The 18,045-nt window shown below is 48.8% G+C and overlaps 1 protein-coding gene across 1 annotated transcript in view; it reads right to left on the reverse strand.

Annotated features, from left to right (window-relative positions):
* SLC24A3 (solute carrier family 24 member 3) overlaps window positions 1-16,833 on the reverse strand; it is a 376,441-nt gene extending 359,608 nt beyond the window's left edge. The window contains exon 1 of the mRNA XM_074988441.1: window positions 16,460-16,833. Within this exon, the coding sequence (XP_074844542.1) occupies window positions 16,460-16,601 (142 nt within the window). The 5' untranslated portion in view covers window positions 16,602-16,833. The remainder of the gene's footprint in view (window positions 1-16,459) is intronic.
* Between the last annotated feature and the right edge of the window lie 1,212 nt (window positions 16,834-18,045).

An 18,045-nucleotide genomic window follows, 5' to 3' on the forward strand; every position in this document is an offset into this window, starting at 1 on the left:
TCAAAATAAACTATTATGGAAAAATCTCTTTTGGACTAGCTTATTTTGAAATAACACTGCTGGGTAGACATAACAGATGTGATGATTTTCTTAAAGCCCCAGCCCCAGGAGGCATATGATGAGGAACGAATCATTAAAAATGGAAGGAAAGACATTGGGAAATACCGATGAGCCAACCTAACTTCACTCCTTTGAAAGACAACAGAAAAAGTAATTAAATAGCCTGTTTGTAATCATGTAGAGGATAGCAGAGTTCCAAGAAATGACCAACAGGGATTTGTCAAGAATAAATCATGCCAGAACAATTTAACTGCCTTCTTAGATAGTATTTCTGGAATGGTAGGGAGTGAAGGAGGGCAAAGCTGTAGGCATGATATATCTTGATTGTAGCAAGGGTTTTGACAGTCCCACATAATGGAATCATAGGAAAGCTAGGGAAATGTGGCTTAAATGATATTACAGTAAGGTGGGTGCATAAGTGGTTGAGCGACCATACTCAAAGAGCAGTTATAAAATGGTTCACTGTTAAAATGAGAGGACATATCTGGGTTCTGCTCTGGATCTGGGACTACCTAACATTTCTATTTTCATTTACGACTTGGTGCAGAGCCTATGCATCTAAATTTTGCAAGGAAGGGAGAGGAGGGGTTGCAAGCACTCTGGAGGGTGGGATTAGAATTCAAAAAGACCTCAGTACACTAGAGAATTGTTCAGAAATTGACAAAATGAAATTCAGTAATGAAAAGTGTTGAGTATGACACTTAGGAAGAAAAACCTCAGATGAACAACTACAAAATGGGGAATAACTGGCTAAGTGGGTACTACAGCAGAAAAGGATTGACAGCTGGAGTGGATCAAATTGAGTATCAGTCAGCAATGTGATGCAGTTACAATAGGCTAACACTCCAGGATGCATTAATAAGAGTGTCATATTTAAGACAAAAGAGGCAATAGACCTACTTTGCACTGGTGAGGTTGTGTGTCCAGTTTTGGGCTCCACTCTTTAGGAAAGATGTTAACAAATTAAAAAGATTCCAGAACAAAGTAACAAAAATGACAAACAGTTCAGAAAACCTGACCTATGTGGACAAGTTAAAAAAAAAAAAAAAAAAAGCACTGTTCATGTTGAGAAAAGATGAGGGGAGAGGGAGGAGGACTGGAGAAGTCTCCAAACATGCTAAGGGCTGCAAGAAAGATGATAAGTATCAGAGAGGTAGCCATGTTAGTCTGTAGCTTCAAGAACAAGAAGAAGCCTTGTGGCACCTTATAAACTAACAGGTATTTTGGAGCATAAGCTTTCGTGGGCAAAGACCCACTTCATCAGATGCATGAGGGGGGGGGGGGTTCAGAGGGATATTTAAAGAATGGGTTCCTAGTAAAATGGAGGGCCAGAGCTGACAAGGTCTATTCTGCAAGGTGGAAATAGCCCATTATCAATAGTGTGTATCAAAAGAGGAAAAAACACTTGTTTGTTTTGTTTTGACTTGTTTTTTCCTCTTTTGACACATACTATTGATAATGGGCCATTTCCACCTTGCTGAATAGACCTTGTCAGCTCTGGCCCTCCCTTCTACTGGGACCCCATTCTTCAAATACCCCTCTGAAACCAGCCCCCCATGCACCTGATGAAGCGGGTCTTTGCCCACGAAAGCTTATGCTCCTAAATATGTTAGTCTATAAGGTGCCACAAGACTTCTTGTTCAAGAAAGATGATGGTGATCAATTGTTCTCCATGAACACTGATGGGAAAATGAGATGTAACTGGATTAATCCACAGCAAGGAAGATTCATGTTAAATTTATGGAAAACTTTCTAACTATAAGGACAGTTCAGACTGGAACAGGCTTTCAAGGATAGTTTTGGCATCTGCATCACTGGAGATTTTTAACAGGTTAGGCCAATGGTTTTAATGAGGGGAACACATAGCCTGGGTGAACTCAGCAGCAAAGATCTTCCAGGGGGTCCATCAACTCATCTAGATAGTTGCCTGGTTTTATAACAGGATACATAAAAAGCAGTAGCACAAGTCAGTACCAACAAAAATGTCAAACAAGGACTTATTCACGCTGTTCTACATACTATACACTGAAATGCAAGTACAATATTTACGTTCCTATTGATTTATTTCATAATTACTAAGTAAAAATGAGAACGTATGCAATTTTGGTTCTAGTGTGCTGTGGCAATTCTGTGTTTTTATGTCTGATTCTGTAAGAATGTAGTTAAAGTGAGGTGAAACTTGGGGTAACACCACAAATCAGACTCCCAAAAGGGGCCCAGTAGTCCAGAAAGCTTGAGAGCCCCTAGGTTAGACAAATACTGGTCAGGAATGGTCCAGTCATGCTAGCCTGACTCTGCACAAATGGCAAAACTACGTCACATCGCAAGGATCCTTCCAGTCCAATGTTTCTAGTATTCCATAATCTGAGCTGTCACTTTAAAGAAAAGAGTATGTTTCAAATCCTCATAGTGCGCAGAGAAACTTGAAAGTGTCACCCAAAAGACTCTGAAAGCAGAAGGCAAACGGAAAGAAGCCCAAGTGTATTGTTTTCTTTAAAGTCTCAAGATGCTGAAGCTAATCTCTGGATCCCAGGGGCCTGGCTCATGATTTTTGACAGGTGTCTGTGCAACACCATACAGTTCGAGTGACAGACCATCGAAAGTTTACTTTTCCTGCAGTTTTTTCCTGCTACAAATTGTGTACGAGCTCCCAAATTTAGAAAGCTCAAGAAAGATGAAACACAGCCAAGTGGCCTGAGGCAAATGACTGCCTGAACAGCATGAGATCAGTAAAAGAAGTCAACAGTGGGGACAAAGAAGGGGTCACAGCTCCAATACCTGGCCTCATCCTGGTCTCTCTGAGAGTCCACCCTCAGGAGTCAGGCACATCACCTTTACCACTGCCCAAGTGGCATTCTGAATTTCTTCCACACATAGGTCGGACCACAGGCTCCGTGTATCAACTGTACTGACACAGCTCATTACACTGGCTGTGGCACCTGCGGTTCTCCCTGTCAGAAGTCTTAACAGAGCGATCAGATGGCCTTCTGACCACCAAAGTGCTGTTTAATTCTGCCAGTAAGAACAAAGCATTTAAACCACCACTCTAAAAGAGCCTATTTTACCTGGAGCCCTATAATTCCACCATGATGGTAGCCTACGCAGGCCTAGCTTCTGCAGACAGCCCAGTGGGTACCCATGTCAGTCTGGTTTCCACGAGCAGCTCCCTGATAATTTTTCCAGAAGTCCCTTCAAATGCAGCCACAGTCCCTCATTACTTTTCGATTCCTGAGTTTTTACCCTTCTTGACCTAACCAAGACAGCTGCACCCAGGAGATAGTCTTCACCACTAACAGTTGTTTCTAACCGCCTGTGTTTACTGACGAGTGGCATATCTTGAGCCATTCCTTCCTTCCTTCCTGGTTTTCCTTGCAGCCAGCTATTAAACTAAACTAATATATTCAGACAGCAAACATCCCTACAGCCACCACACACCACAGCTCCATGTCCATCACATAAAGAACAAAAGTAATTCAGATCACGAGAAGTGACAGAGTTTCACTTAACAGGAATTTCTGGGGAAAAAATGGATTATTTCATTACTAAACAGCAGTGTTGTGAGAAAGACTTGAGAAGTAATTCTTCTGCTCTACTCTGGGCTGATTAGGCCTCATATGGAGTACTGTGTCAAGCTGGAATGATGTGAAGAAATTGGAAAAGATCTAGAGAAGAGTAACTAAAATGATTAAAGGTCTAGAAAATATGACCTATGAGAGACTATTAAAAGAACTGGGTTTGTTTAGTTTGGAAAACAGAAGGCTGAGAGGGGACATGATAACAGCTTTCAAGCACTGAAAAGGATGTTACAAGAAAGAGAGAAAAATTATTCTCTTTAGCTTCTGAAAATAGGATAAGAAGCAAAAGGCTTAAATTGCAATAAGGAAGGTTCTGATTGAATTTTAGGAAAAATTTCCTGTCAGGGTAGTTAAGTAGTGGAAGAAATTGCCCCGGGTGGTTGTAGAATCTCCATCACTGGAGATATTTAAGAACAGGTTAGATAAATATCTAACAGGGACGACAAAGATGCTGCTTGGTCTTGCCATGAGGGCAGGGGTCTTGACTGGATGACCTCTTGAGGTCCCTTCCAGTTCTAGTGTTCTATGATTATGCAGAGACAATTCAGACATCAGGACACCACAGACATTTTCACCTGTACCATCCCTCTCACCACAGACCCGTCCTACCGCTGTGTAAGGGCACATTATAACCAGGATTCTCAAAAGGAACTCATCATTTTGATATTTCTGCTTTCTAAAGGGAGGCCTGGATTTTCAGGAAGTGCCGAGCAGTCGACTTTTGAAAAATCAGGCCCATTTAAAGTATTTTAATCAGGACTTGTAACCTGGTGCATTCACCACTGCACTTCCCCTCACGGTCAGGCATGCCACAGCAGCTCCTTGCTGGATTAGCATCTGTGGTCAAAGGTCAGCCGGCAGCTTTTCAGTTTGGTATTTTGTCCAAACTGAACAGTTTGGTATCTCGTCCAGCAACAGCAGGTTTTAGTTTATCCTTCTGGGGGACACAGCAATTCATAATGGAAATCCCCAAACATGTCTTACACAAAAGCAGACTCATCTACCCCAGAGGGACACTTACTCAACCTCTTCCCTTGATCATGGTCTCTCCCACGCTACCTGGAGAGCTTCTCCCTGCTCTCAGGAGCCTGCCTGCTCACCACTCCCTCCACTGCTACAGCAGCAGTTTCCTGGGTGTTCCCCCTTTCACTGACACTTCCTTCTCTGTGCTTCCTGCCTTCATAAGAATCTCCCTCCTGCTCTTTCCCCAGCTGGGCTTTATCCCTGCTTAAGCACAGCTCTTTCCAGAATGCCACCTGGAATCATCTGATCCTTCCCAGGTGGGGCCATTTCGTCACCAGGAAAGCAGTATCCCAGGATGTCCATCCCATGGGGTCAAACCTACCTTGTTACAGCACCCGAAAATGGGGAAGGTCCAAATCACTGGTCACTTTTCAAAATTCTGCCTTTTGCAATATGCTCAGAGAATGAGTGGACCTGGGTAAAGGAAAGATCACCTCAAGAGCTCTTGTAACCACCTACAGGAAGACTCAAACCTGGGACCTTTGGAGCTTAACATGGGCGGCTCTACAGTTAAAAGCCAGCTGCCTCTTAGCTAAGGCCATAAAGGAGACTCACTCTTCCTCTCTGTGTAAGTGGGCTAGGTGCCACTACATGGGACAACGGAACCACACCTAGGTGTGTGGGTTGCACTCTCTTTTAAAGTAAGGAGAGTAGTGGCATATGGTGGTGGTGGGGAGGGGCAATATCTGTACCTGGACATTCAGAGAGCTCTTTGTCAGGTCCAGAAGTTGATCCCTTCCCTAGCCTGTCCTAATATCACGATAAGGCTACAACAGGCAAACTCACTATCTTATGGCTTTTGCAGGTGATAGAAAGTTAGTTGGGGGACTCAGTTCAGGTCCTAGTGGGGAAATGTCCATCTCAGAAACACCTGCCTGCATGCTGGACAAACTGGCATCTTTTCTGGCAAAGGCCCCAGGGAGCAAAGAGACACGGAGACTCAAAGACTTACTCTTACTCGGGAGAGCACTTAAGGATATCTGTAACTTTAAAGATGCCCATAAATTGTATCAGAGTCACTTAGACAGACTAGAACACTGTACCAATCAGTCACTCAAAGGTGTGGATTGGAACCCTGCTTCCCACAGCTCCTAGTGGCCAGGAACGGCAATTGGCAGCCAATGGGAGCGGCAAGCAGCTGCACCGGTGGATGTGCAGGTAAACAAAGGGCTGGTGGCCCGCAAGGGGCTAACACTGGCAAACTGCCTCCAGCCCAAGGGCTGCTTATGGCCTACCCCGACTTAAGCACATGATTCGGTGCATTGCAGTGCAGGCAGGGAGGCTACAGCTGGTCCCACCAAGTCATGATTGAGGCCTGGTGTCCAAGCAGAGCTAGTTGCGAGCACTGCTGCTGCATGCGCTGTCCCAAGGCTAAACAGAGAACTTTGTTCTCCAGGGCTGTCAGTCTAGGACCTTGAACGAGCGCTAAATAAACGTACAAGAAATTTCTCACAAGGCTTAACCAGCTCCCTGCAGAAAAGGTCACATATCAGGTTCTGGCCTGATGCCCACCATGGTTCATGAGAACAAATTGTCATACCTTGCAATCCATGGACTACAGCCACACACCAGGGTGAGCATCAGCATCAGACGCAAATTCAGTTACATTCCAGAGGTGTGGAGGGCGAATCCTTTTTCATTTCCTTACATTTGCTTTGACTTTCTCGGTTTGAACAAACCCAGATATTCTGCTGACACCTAATTTCAGGCTAAGAAACGAGGGCCTGACTCCCAGTTATGCTAAAAGCCCTTTTATGCTGCTCCAGCAACAATAAAGGGGCCTTAAAGGAGGTGGAATATCGGTGTCTCTCTGGCCAGTGACTTAACAGGGCCCTGGCTCCCAGCTGCCCAACAAATCATTGGGGGGGACCAGAGACATGATAGGGATTTAGCCTGCAATTCCTGGCAGCTATTCTCTGCTTCCTATGTCCCATGGGGGCCACAGCCCAGGAAGCAGAGTATAACTTAGATCAGCCCTGAAGTATTTTTTAATTGACAGCTTGGTAGACCCTAGCCTGGGCCCAGAATAAAGGGAATGAAAACAGCATGCAGTAGTTTGGCCAGCTGTCTCCACCTATCCTATTCAAATGCAAGAACAGAGTAACCAAGCATCAGACTGTTAGGCACTAACACCGTACGCTCTCTGAGACACAGACTATCATCCACTTTGAGTCTGGACACTGTCCAGGACAATGGGGCCTCACTCTTGGCCGGCTCTTAGATACAACCATAATAAACATGATTAATGATAATTAATTATAACAATAAATGATCAAGCTTGGCACCTTAAACTCTCCCGCAATGATCAAAAAGACAGGGGAACTCAACTACCCTTCCTGGAAAAGCGGCCAAAATTTTGGATTCATAACAAGAGACGAAAGCCATCCAAGTTCGCTAGGCTGGCCTTGGCTGAGAGTTTGTTCTGAAGAATTGACGCAGCTCAAGTCGAGGCGCAGTCCCACAGCTCTTAATCGTGTGAAAGTGGTACCTTTTGCTTGCATGAGCCCACTCACATGAGTAAGGGCTGAGGAATTGGGCCTGGCATTTTCTAACCACTGTGCCAAAAACACAAGAGCATCACACTAGGAGGGATGACCTGGAAGATCAGTTCACCTACTTGGGGAGTATTATGGGCAGAGACAGAGGAACAGATAAGGATATTAATGCCAGGATAGGGAAAACAACAGCAAGAGTTCACAAATAATATCTGCCAAGGCTGAACTGCACATCTTCAACACAAATGTGAAGAGTGTGCTCTTGTATGGATGCGAGACCTGGCAAACTAAAAAGTCTTCAAACCACAAGCTACAGACATTCATACACAGATGTCTGAGGCACATCCTTCGCATCAAATGGCAAGACTTGGTCACAAATGAGGAGCTTTGGAGCAGAGCGGGACAGGAATCACTCAACGTTCAAATCAAAAGAAGAAAGTGGGGATGGCTAGGCCACACTCTCAGAAGACCATCATCCAGCATAGACCATCAAGCTCCCACATGAACCTGCGAGGAAAATGCAGAAGAGGTACACCTCGGACAACATGGAGATGATCTACTGAGACTGAAGGACAACAGCTAGGGTACTCCTGGAGTCCGTTAGAAGTTTTGCCCAAAGACAGAGTAAAGTAGAGGAGACCTGTAGATGACCAATGGGCTACCCAGAATACAAGGGTTTAAGCAGTAGTAGTGCCAAAGCCACAGGCAATTAAAACAGCCTTTAAGTAGAATTTTACCCCTTTGCTCTTACATACGAGGCCAGCAGCCAAACAGTCAGGACTCAGAAACTTGCCCCAAAACACGAATTGTCACAGTGTGAAGAAAGGCGTCATGCCATGAAGAATTGTCTCCTACTGCCACACCTAGCCTTCCCCGTGAAACACATGTGAGGGTCACACTGGCGAGCAAGGGGGAAAAAAATTCCAAGTGCAGGATTTTGAATGTGTGATTTGCCTCCCTCTCCAGAGTAGTCTTAGAACCAATAAATGTTGCTACAGGTAATGAGAGGCTTCTAAAACTCCACCTAACCTCCAACCCACTGGAAGGCACAGAGCAGCTATGTGCGCTCAGTTGCGCTCCAACACGACAGATGTGGGTCTGATCTCCGTGACACCAGTGTGACTCCACTGACTCCTGATTGAACACTGGCCTGAAGGGAGCACCAAGCAACCAGGACACACGTATTTCTGGGCACAGAAAATGCACATTGTGAGTCTGGGTTTCCAGCCATTTATAGGGAATGCCTTTTGGAAGTTCCAAGCAACTGCCTAGTGGAGAATATGATGCTGAGGCATGGTTTCCTAAACTGGAGACAGCAAACTCGGAGAAAGCTGAAAAGTTCAGAGAGACCCTCCAGGAAAATCTGCGCAGCGGCCCTGGGGGCGCCGATGTGACATCCAAATGGCAACATCTGAGGGATACAGTTTACAACACGGCCTTGTCGGTGTTTGGAAGAGGAGCTAGAAACACGAACGACTGGTTCGAAGCTAACTCCAATGAGATGATTCCAGTCATTGAAAAGAAGCGCGCCGCACTCCTGGAGTACAAACGCTCACTGAGCCAGAGTACCCAGCAAGCACTTAGAGCGGCCAGAAGAACAGTACAGCAGACAGCCAGGCGCTGTGCCAACAACCACTGGCTCCAGCTATGCAGCAGCATCCAGACCTGTGCTGACTTTGGTAATCTCAGAGGAATGTGCGAGGGTATGAAGAAGGCATTAGGACCCACCCAGAACAAGATGGCACCTCTGAAATCCAAATCTGGTGAAGTCATCGCTGACAAAGCCAAACAGATGGAGCGCTGGGTTGAGCACTACTCCGAGCTGTACTCACGTGAGAACACTGTGGTTAACACAGCCCTCGATGCTGTCGAGCTCCTACCAGTAATGGACAAACTGGATCAAGAACCGACTGTGGATGAAATGAAGAGAGCCATCGACAGCATTGCAGCAGGAAAGGCCCCTGGTCAGGATGGTATACCACCAGAGGTAATCAAGTGTGCCACGGACACACTCCTGGAACCCCTACGTGAGCTACTGTGCCTGTGCTGGAAAGAGGGTGAGGTTCCACTGGATATGCGTGACGCTAACATTGTAACGTTGTGTGAGAACAAAGGAGACAGAAGCGACTGCAACAACTACCGTGGAATCTCCCTCCTAAGCGTCACTGGTAAACTGTTCGCTCCCGTCATCCTTGGCAGACTCCAGAAGATTGCTGAGAGGGTGTAGCCCGAATCGCAGTGCGGATTCCGCGCAGAGAGGTCTACTGTTGACATGGTCTTCTCTCTAAGGCAGCTGCAGGAGAAGTGCAGGGAGCAGAGGAAGACACTCTACATAACCTTCATCGACCTGACCAAGGCTTTTGACTTGGTCAGCAGGGATGGTCTGTTCAAACTGCTCCACCAGATAGGCTGTCCTCCACGGTTACTCAAGATGATCCAGTCGTTCCACGAAGACATGAGAGGAGCCATCCAATATGACGGCGCATTATCGGATGCTTTCAGAATCAGGAGCGGCGTCAAACAAGGATGCGTGCTTGCCCTGACATTGTTCGGGATCTTCTTCGCACTTCTCCTGAAGCATGCCTTTGGATCTTCAACAGAGGGCATCTTGCTGCACACAAGATCTGATGGGAAACTGTTTAACCTTGCAAGGCTGAAAGCTAAGTCTAAGGTGCGGGAAGTCCTCATCAGAGACATGCTGCTCGCAGACGATGCTGCTGTACTGTCTCACACAGAAGACCAGCTTCAAAAACTGCTGGATCAGTTCTCCAAAGCATGCAAGGACTTTGGGCTTACCATCAACCTAAAGAAGACAAACGTACTCAGTCAGGATGTTGCTGAATCCCCATCAATCAGCACTGATAACTATATGTTAGAGGTCGTCCACGAGTTCGTGTACCTCGGGTCCACCCTCACTGACACCCTGTCGTTGGACACTGAGCTAAATAGGAGGATCGGAAAAGGGGCCACAACTCTGTCCAGACTCAGCAAGAGAGTGTGGAATAACAACAAGCTGTACACTCACACCAAAATGCAAGTCTACAGAGCCTGCATCCTCAGCACCCTCCTTTATGGCAGCAAGACTTGGACCCTGTATACCCGCCAGGAAAAGAGGCTGAACGTCTTCCACTTGCGCTGCCTCAGGCACATCCTTGGAATATCATGGAAGGACAGAGTGACCAACACTGCCGTCCTCAAGCAAGCTGGAATCCCAACCATGCACACCCTCCTCAGGCAGCGTCGGCTCCGCTGGCTTGGCCACATCCACAGGATGAATGATGGAAGGATTCCAAAAGACATCCTGTATGGTGAGCTAGACTCTGGCAAAAGACCTCCCGGACGCCCCCAGTTGCGCTACAAAGATGTCTGCAAGAGAGACCTCAGAGAGGTAGACATCGAGCTGGACAACTGGGAAGAACTAGCAAACGACTGCAGCAGATGGAGGCAGGGGTTACACAAGGGCCTTCAGAAGGGCGAGATGAGGATCAGACAGCTAGCAGAGGAGAAGCAAGTGCACAGAAAGCACACTAAGGACTTGCCAGACACCCACCACATCTGCAAGAGATGCAGCAAGGACCGTCACTCTCATGTGGGTCTTCATAGTCACAGTAGACGCTGTAAATGAAGTCCTCAATTGAAACTATAAAGGGCGTGATCCATAGTCTATGCAGACTGAAGGATGCCTAGGGGTGTGCCCCCCGGGGGGGAGTGAAGAAATTCCGGGTGGGGGTGAAGTGACCCAGCCTCCCCATCATCCCCCGCACCTAAAGAAAGATCCAGCCTTTGTGTCCGGCCCTCAGCCCCTGCCATTTTATGTGGGCGACCCAGCACAGCTGCTATAAAAAGCAGGCAGCCAGCAAAGACCCCTGCGGAGCTGGCTGCCTCCTGCAATGAGAGTGAGTGTGGGTTGGGAGGGAGGAGGAGGAGGAGGAGGAGGAGGATGGGGTTAGATGGGGGGGCTTGGGGTGCCTGGCTTTGTGGGAGGGTGGGGAAGGGGCTCTGGTGGGCAGCTCACAGGGCTTGGGGGGCTCAGGCCTCTGGCCCCGTCAGTGCAGGGCTCGGGCGGGCAGCTCTGGCAGTGCTGGTCTCAGGTGGGCAGACAGCTGGCTCAGGCAGCTCTGGAGGCTGGCACAGGGCTCAGGCAGCTGGGGCTGCACCAGGCAAGGACAAGGAGTCCTGTGGCACCTGTGGCAGGGCCAGGGTGAAGGAAGCCCAAACAAGCAGAAGGGCTTAATGGGCAATAGAGGCAGCTGGGTGGGAGATGGCTCAACCTAATTAAAGCCAGCTGGCCCCAATGACTGGGCCAATGAGAGGCCTTTAAACCGTCCACAGTGGGAAGGGTAGGGGGAGAGAGTGAGAGGTGAGCAGAGAGAGGCAAGGAGACAGGAGCAGAGAGACAACAGGTGTGAGAGGAGCAGCAGGGACACCGGAGATCACAGAGCGAGAGTGGGAGCTTCTACAAGACCAGGAGTGAGGGCCCGGGACTGCTACGTCCTGGAGAAGGTACCAGCTGGAATCGTCTGGGGAAGTGGCCCAGGGAGGAGAGTTGCTGGGCTAAGGAAGTCAGCTCCTCCCACTGTCAGCTACACAGGGTCCCTGGGCTGGAACCCAGCACGAGTGGGCAGGTGCTGGGTTCCCCCCAGACCACCCCTCACCCCAGTGAGGGCAACAGAGCCCTTAGGGGGTCCTAATGGACTGACCAGAGGACAGAGGCCCAGGAATTGGACTGGCTTTGTCACACACCTTAAAGACTACCATTTATTTGAGCACAAGCTTTGGGGGCAGAAACCGCTTTGTCAGCTGTATGGAGTGGAAATCTGATAGCTTTACTCTGGATTTATCAAAACACTGAGGTTATCGGTCCCTGCCAAATCCTTTCCTGGGGACAGTTTGCAATCCTCTGCTCTCCTCTAGTCTATTTGCCTAGGGCACTTCTAGGCAGACAGAAGGACTTAGGTTCAAACACAGAGAGCGAAACTAGACTCACTCCAAACCTTAGCAACCAACACCGAAATATTTACTTTGTAGCGGGAAGTGTGAAGCACAGAGACTCATTACACCTTTTATTGGGCTTTGGGGTGTTGTAAAAATCTTGTGCCGTCAGGCTGATCTACCAAGTTCTGTGAGCTCTGTCAGTTCTGCCAGCTCTCCCCTGCAGAGTTCCCTGCTCATGTCTCAGGCTACTGCGCTGCTGAAGTCTCATGGGAAGGGGAGTGAAAAGACCAGCAAGGGAAAACTGAGCAAAGCAGAAAAGATCAAAGGAGAAAATGTAAAGCAAGGGGGAAACTGAAGAGGTGTTAAATGGGGGTTAGGTGATTCAAGCGTGTATTGTTTTAGTGTTGTCATACTTAAGTCTAAAAGGCATTCTGAGAACACAGACTGCTTCATATATCCATTTCAACCTCAAGCTCACTTCAGGTCAGCTGGTCACATATTTATTTGGGCTGTCAGATGCACAGGTTAAGCACTTCAATAACTTTAAGCACATAAATAATCCCAATATCACCACTGAGACTAATGGGTTTCAAGACAGACACACCTGCCTGAATACTTCACGGAATCAAGGCCTCTGTCCTTATTTGAAAATCTTATACTCACTTTATATTAAATAGACACTACAAATACAATAGGGTTAAGCTGAAATAATCTTACTCACACTTAGGGCTGCTCTATACTGACCGGAGGGTCAATGTTCTAGAGGTTGATGTTCCAGGGGTCGACTTAACCAGTCTAATAAGGACCCATTCAATCGAATGCTGAGTGCTCGGTAGATGCTGGTACTCCTCACAGTCGTGAGGAATAAGGGAAGTTGACATGAGAATTTCTCCCATCAAACTCCCACTGTGGGGACAGCACAGAAAATTGATGTAAAATATGTCAACTCCAGCTCTACAATTCATGTAGCTGGAGTTGAGTCTCTTACATCGATCAGTTCTCTCCCCTAGTGTAGACGTGGCCTGAGTAGGCTACAATGAGCCCATTGCCTATGTTTGGGCCCATTTTCCAAAGAGTTGCAGAAATTATGCACAGATTAAAAAATATATGAAACCATAATGGTGTAGAGATTCTTCCACCACATACAGCCCAGCTAAAACATGCAAACTATTATCCATGGGTGGAATTTTCTGTGGCAGCTATGTGAATTAGGATATAAGTTCCATTGGAAAGTTAATGGGATTCGTGTTCCTTCATCACCTGAAAGCTTTTGAAAATACTCCCTATTGTGGCCTCACGGCACAGAGTACTTGCTGCCCACTCCATCTTGTCATGTATATACACTGGTGAACATGTGATGTTCAATAGTAACAGAGAGTAAGCCGTGCTAGTCTAGATACTATCAGAACAAAAAGCAGTCAAGTAGCACTTTAAAGACTAGCAAAATAGTTTATTAGGTGAGGAGGTCTGTCCCACGAAAGCTCACCTAATAAACTATTTTGCTAGTCTTTAAAGTGCTACTTGACTGCTTTTTGTTTTGATGTGATGTTCAGTGATACTTCTTATCTCTTGGATCAACCTTTAAGCAACACTGACTACAGATGCTGCTAGACACATCCCAAAGTTGAGTGAAGACAAAAGCAGAGCCAGGAGTGACAGAATTTATTAGTGTAGAACATTCTGAACAATTTAAACAAAGTATAGTCATACTTCTCTCTTATCTCAGTATAGATCTCTATGGCATGTTCTGCCTTTGTTCCACATATGGAATTCCCTTTGACTTCAGCGGGAAAACTGCATTCAACAAGGGCGAAATATGCAGCAGAAATCCACAAAATGGATCAGAGAGAAATTTGCCCTACATTTGCACTTCAAAATGGACTTGGTATTCCTCTTTTCCTAACAGCTGCGTAATAATGCTGTGCAGTATTAAGCAGCTGCTATGTTCACTCAGAAGTGGCTACATTTCAGTGGTGTTAGGTTATACAGTTGCTATAGAGAGAGCGTGAAATTTTGGTTCCGTTAAAGTCAGTGTCAAAGTTCTCAAAGCAAAGGGACTGCGGATTTTTTTCTATAAGAAAGTCATTTATACAAATGGAAGATAATCCACCTGTGTTTATACTGAAGATCTTTTCTGAGCCTATATTGATCTCTCAAGGTGGAAAGAGCAATGAAGAAGGTTAAGAAGAAATATAACTAGTGAAAAAAACATCAAGAGCAAAGAAATACCTACATAGTTTTGAAACATTATGTCCAAAACTTCAACCATTCTTCAAAAACACAGCTGCAGACATAATAAATAAAATATTGCACTGAACCATTATTCAAGGTTTCTACCACCTTTCCTAAATACTCAAAACCCACCTAGTTTTTATACAATCAAACACTATGAAGCACCAAACTTAAGTCACTGAACTGCACTTAGAGAAAAATAGCCTTGCAGTTTTTTGCTTACACTGGCATATTTTAAATGCAAATATTAATGTGTTGTAACTTGACCAGAATATTGCATGATATTTCCACACTCCACTTGTTTTATAGATGTTTGAAAAAATGAATCAGGAGATGCTCAATGAACACCTGAAATCAACTGTCACTCCTCCAGAAGTCATTTCAATATAAAATGGCACAATGAGCTGCTTCAAGTTTGTAACAAATCCTACAGCATATGATTGTAATTGCCCCAGCGTTCCTGTTGGTTTCAAGAAGCACCGACTGCAGTGCCATGCATGTCACTCACCAAAAGGCAAACATTTCATTATCTCCCACCTAAAATTGGAAAGTATACAGTGTTAATTTATAACTCATGAACATGACTGCATAAGCTGCAATCACAACAGACAACGTAGGAATTGATGTGGAATTTCTTTTATCTAAAGGTGAGTAAAGTGCTGCAAACAGACTTCTACCTCATTAAGACCAACTGCTCAGAGAGGATTAAATAAGTCCCAACTGAATACCTTTTCTCAGTTAGAACGATACAACTGCAGCTCCACTGAACACTATTATATCTGCAACACACGCAAATGCACTTGGAAAGTTTCTCTCCTGTCACATCAGTGCAAACATGCAACATTCACAATGTCCCCGTATGACAACCTATGTTGACAAGTGAATCCATGCAACTAATAAAGCATATGGAGAAAATCACATTTTAAAATAAGCTAATACAGAAGGTAGCTTGACAACTGACTACTTTACATTTCGTGATCACCGGCTGCCCAAATCAAACGAAGCTCACAAAAAGCAACGGCTGTTCACTTTAAATTGCACTCATTTGTCTCTCAAACAGAGATTTGTAGGGCACCTTAAACATAACGTATTCAATTCTAATGTCAGGCTGTATTAGAGAAAAACTTATTTTTAAAGAGCGACTGATTTTCCTCCTGACATAGTCAATGTTCATTCCCCAATTAGGGAATTCAAGAGACCAAGTGGTACATTGACTGAATGCACAGATCTTCTGGAGACCCGTGTTTTAGACTGCTGAGCTCACACAAGAAATGAGGACAGTCATTTCAGTCCAGGTGGCTGCCTCTGCACCTTTGACTACCCTGTTTGTCCACGACTAGTTATGCCATCTCAGGAAGGACCCAGGACTGAGCGTGTGGGGTGGGATTGTGCTGGTAGTCATATCAGAGGCTGTGGAAATTACAGGGCACCGAGCTCAAAGCAGTCTGTCAAACTCACTGAGGACGACAGGACTTCAAAAACGGATGTGAAAAAGTCACATACAAAGCAAAACCTGGAGATCCCCCCCACAGGCCATCAGCACAAGCAGTGGGGTCTCACCCATACTCATCAAAACTGGGGCAACCCACAGGGGTGTCTCAGCCATGCCCAGCAGGAGCCAGCCTTCTCCCTGGCTTCCTTCCTGGTTCACTGCCAGCAGGTGAAGGCTGAGGCTGCAGCTAGCACCAGGGGCAGGCCATCAGCTACCCAGGACCCGAGGGGAAGCCCAGCCCCGGCTGCGTGGAGGCACGGCAAAGACACCGTCCCCCTTGCCGCCGGGCCATGGACACGGGGCTCGCGAGGTGCACCGCAGAGCGGGGGCGGCCAGCCCAGGAGACCGGGTGCTCCACAGGAGCACCCCGCGGCCGGGGGAGCGGACTTCTCCCTCGCTCCCTCACCTGCCAGCGGCCACATCCTGGGGAGAGACCCCGGGGCTCCGCGGTGGCAGCTCCGGGGGGGGGACTGGGCGCCCCAGCAGGGCGCCGGCTCCCCCAGCTGGCACAGGCGGCGGCGGGGGGAAGGGGCCACAGGCACCGCGCACCCCGGGGGGCCGGGCCTGGGGGGAGCGCACCGGGGAGCCCCCCCCACTCACCCTCCACCCGCCCCGGGACCCGCTCGCCGCCCGCGCCGGGGACTCACCGGAGCGCCCGGCCCAGCTGCAGAGGGACGCCAGGAGCAGCGTGAGCGAGCCCACGAGGCAGAGCCGCGCCAGCAGCAGCTCCCTCCGCCGCCGCCCAGCCGGGCTGCGGTGCCGGCTCCCCGGCGGCTGCAGCTGCAGCATCTCCGGCCGGGAGAGCCGCGCCGCCCGCTGCCGCCAAGAGGGGCTGCCCGGGGCCGGGCTGCAGGGGGGCGCGGCGCGGTGCGGGGTGGTGCGGGGCGCTGCCTGTCCCCTAGTCCGCGCCGAGGCGGGCGGCCGCGGCGCGGCGGGGCTGGGCCATGGGTGGCAGCCGCGGCCGGAGCGAGCGGGGAGCGCCCGAGCCGAGCAGAGCCGAGCCCCCAGCCTGCGCGGCCGCTGCTCAGCCAGCCCCGGCGCGGGGCAGGGAGGGACACACGCGGCGCGGGGAGGGGAGGGGACAGGCACCGCCCCCCGCGCTCCGGCCCGCCCCCCGCTGCCTGCGCCGCGCCCCCCGCCGGCCCGGCCGAGCAGCGCCGAGCGCCCCTCGCTCGCTGCCTCTGACCCCGGCGCCGGCTCCGCGCACCCACCGGGGCGGCCGGGGGTAGGAGGGGGAGCGAGGTCCGGAAAATGGGTCCCGGTTTTTCGCATTCTGCTCCCCGCACCCCTCTGCCCCGGGCGCTGTGCCCCAGCGGGTCCCCGCACCCCCTGCCCAGGCGCCGTCTGCACCAGCAGGGTCCCCGCACCCCTCTGACCTGGGCACTGTCTGCCCTAACGGGGTCCTTTTAGCCCTGCTTCCAGCTGCTCTCCCCTGGGAGCTACAGGGTTAAACGGGCCCTGGGCTCCTCCAAGCCAGTCTGAGGCTTTGAGATGACCCCCTCCATAGCAGCCCTCAGCGCTCCCCCTCCCAGCTCCAGCTGCAGTCAGGGGGAGAGTCAGGGGCTGGGTCCCCTCTCAGGGTGTGTCTCCATGGCACTGTCCACCCAGGACCTAGGCTTCTGTTTCTGCCCTGCTGGAGTGGCCACAGTGCATAGGAAACCTGGGCTTTCAACTGGCGGAGCAGCTCCGGTGTTAACCCTGTAGCTCCATACTGTGCTCCACTGGCCTTCTGCCTCACTGCATCCTCCTTGCAAAGTAACGGGGCTTGAGCCCCAAACTCAGGCTCTGATCCTTCCACCCAGCAAGGTCCTAGGAGCTGGGTTTTTGAACTTGCTCACCTGAAAGACTGATTTGTGTGGGGGCAGAAAGGGGACTTGGGTTCACATCTGAGATGGAGCCCAGCCAGCCTTCATGTGGCACGTAGGCCTACCCTACCTGACAGGCTGCCACACGTCTCCTAATGCAATCTCTGGGGTGGAAGGAGAGAGGTGATCCAGGCCCCATTTCTGTGACTCACTTCCTGTGGGGCCACGTGTCACTTACCTGCTCTGTGCCTTAGTTTGCCCATCTCTGAAATAGATTTTCCAGCATGGTGGAGGGGTCATCATAGCTTCAGCCACATGTACAAAGCACCCTAAGAGCCTCACTTAGGAGGTGCCCCATCAATGCAGCGAAGCTTTATTACTTAGGCTACATCTATACTACAGCGATCTTTCGAAGGAAGTCCTTCCAG

This window comes from Carettochelys insculpta, chromosome 3 (assembly GCF_033958435.1).
Source record: "Carettochelys insculpta isolate YL-2023 chromosome 3, ASM3395843v1, whole genome shotgun sequence".
Classification (NCBI taxonomy): Eukaryota; Metazoa; Chordata; order Testudines; family Carettochelyidae; genus Carettochelys; species Carettochelys insculpta.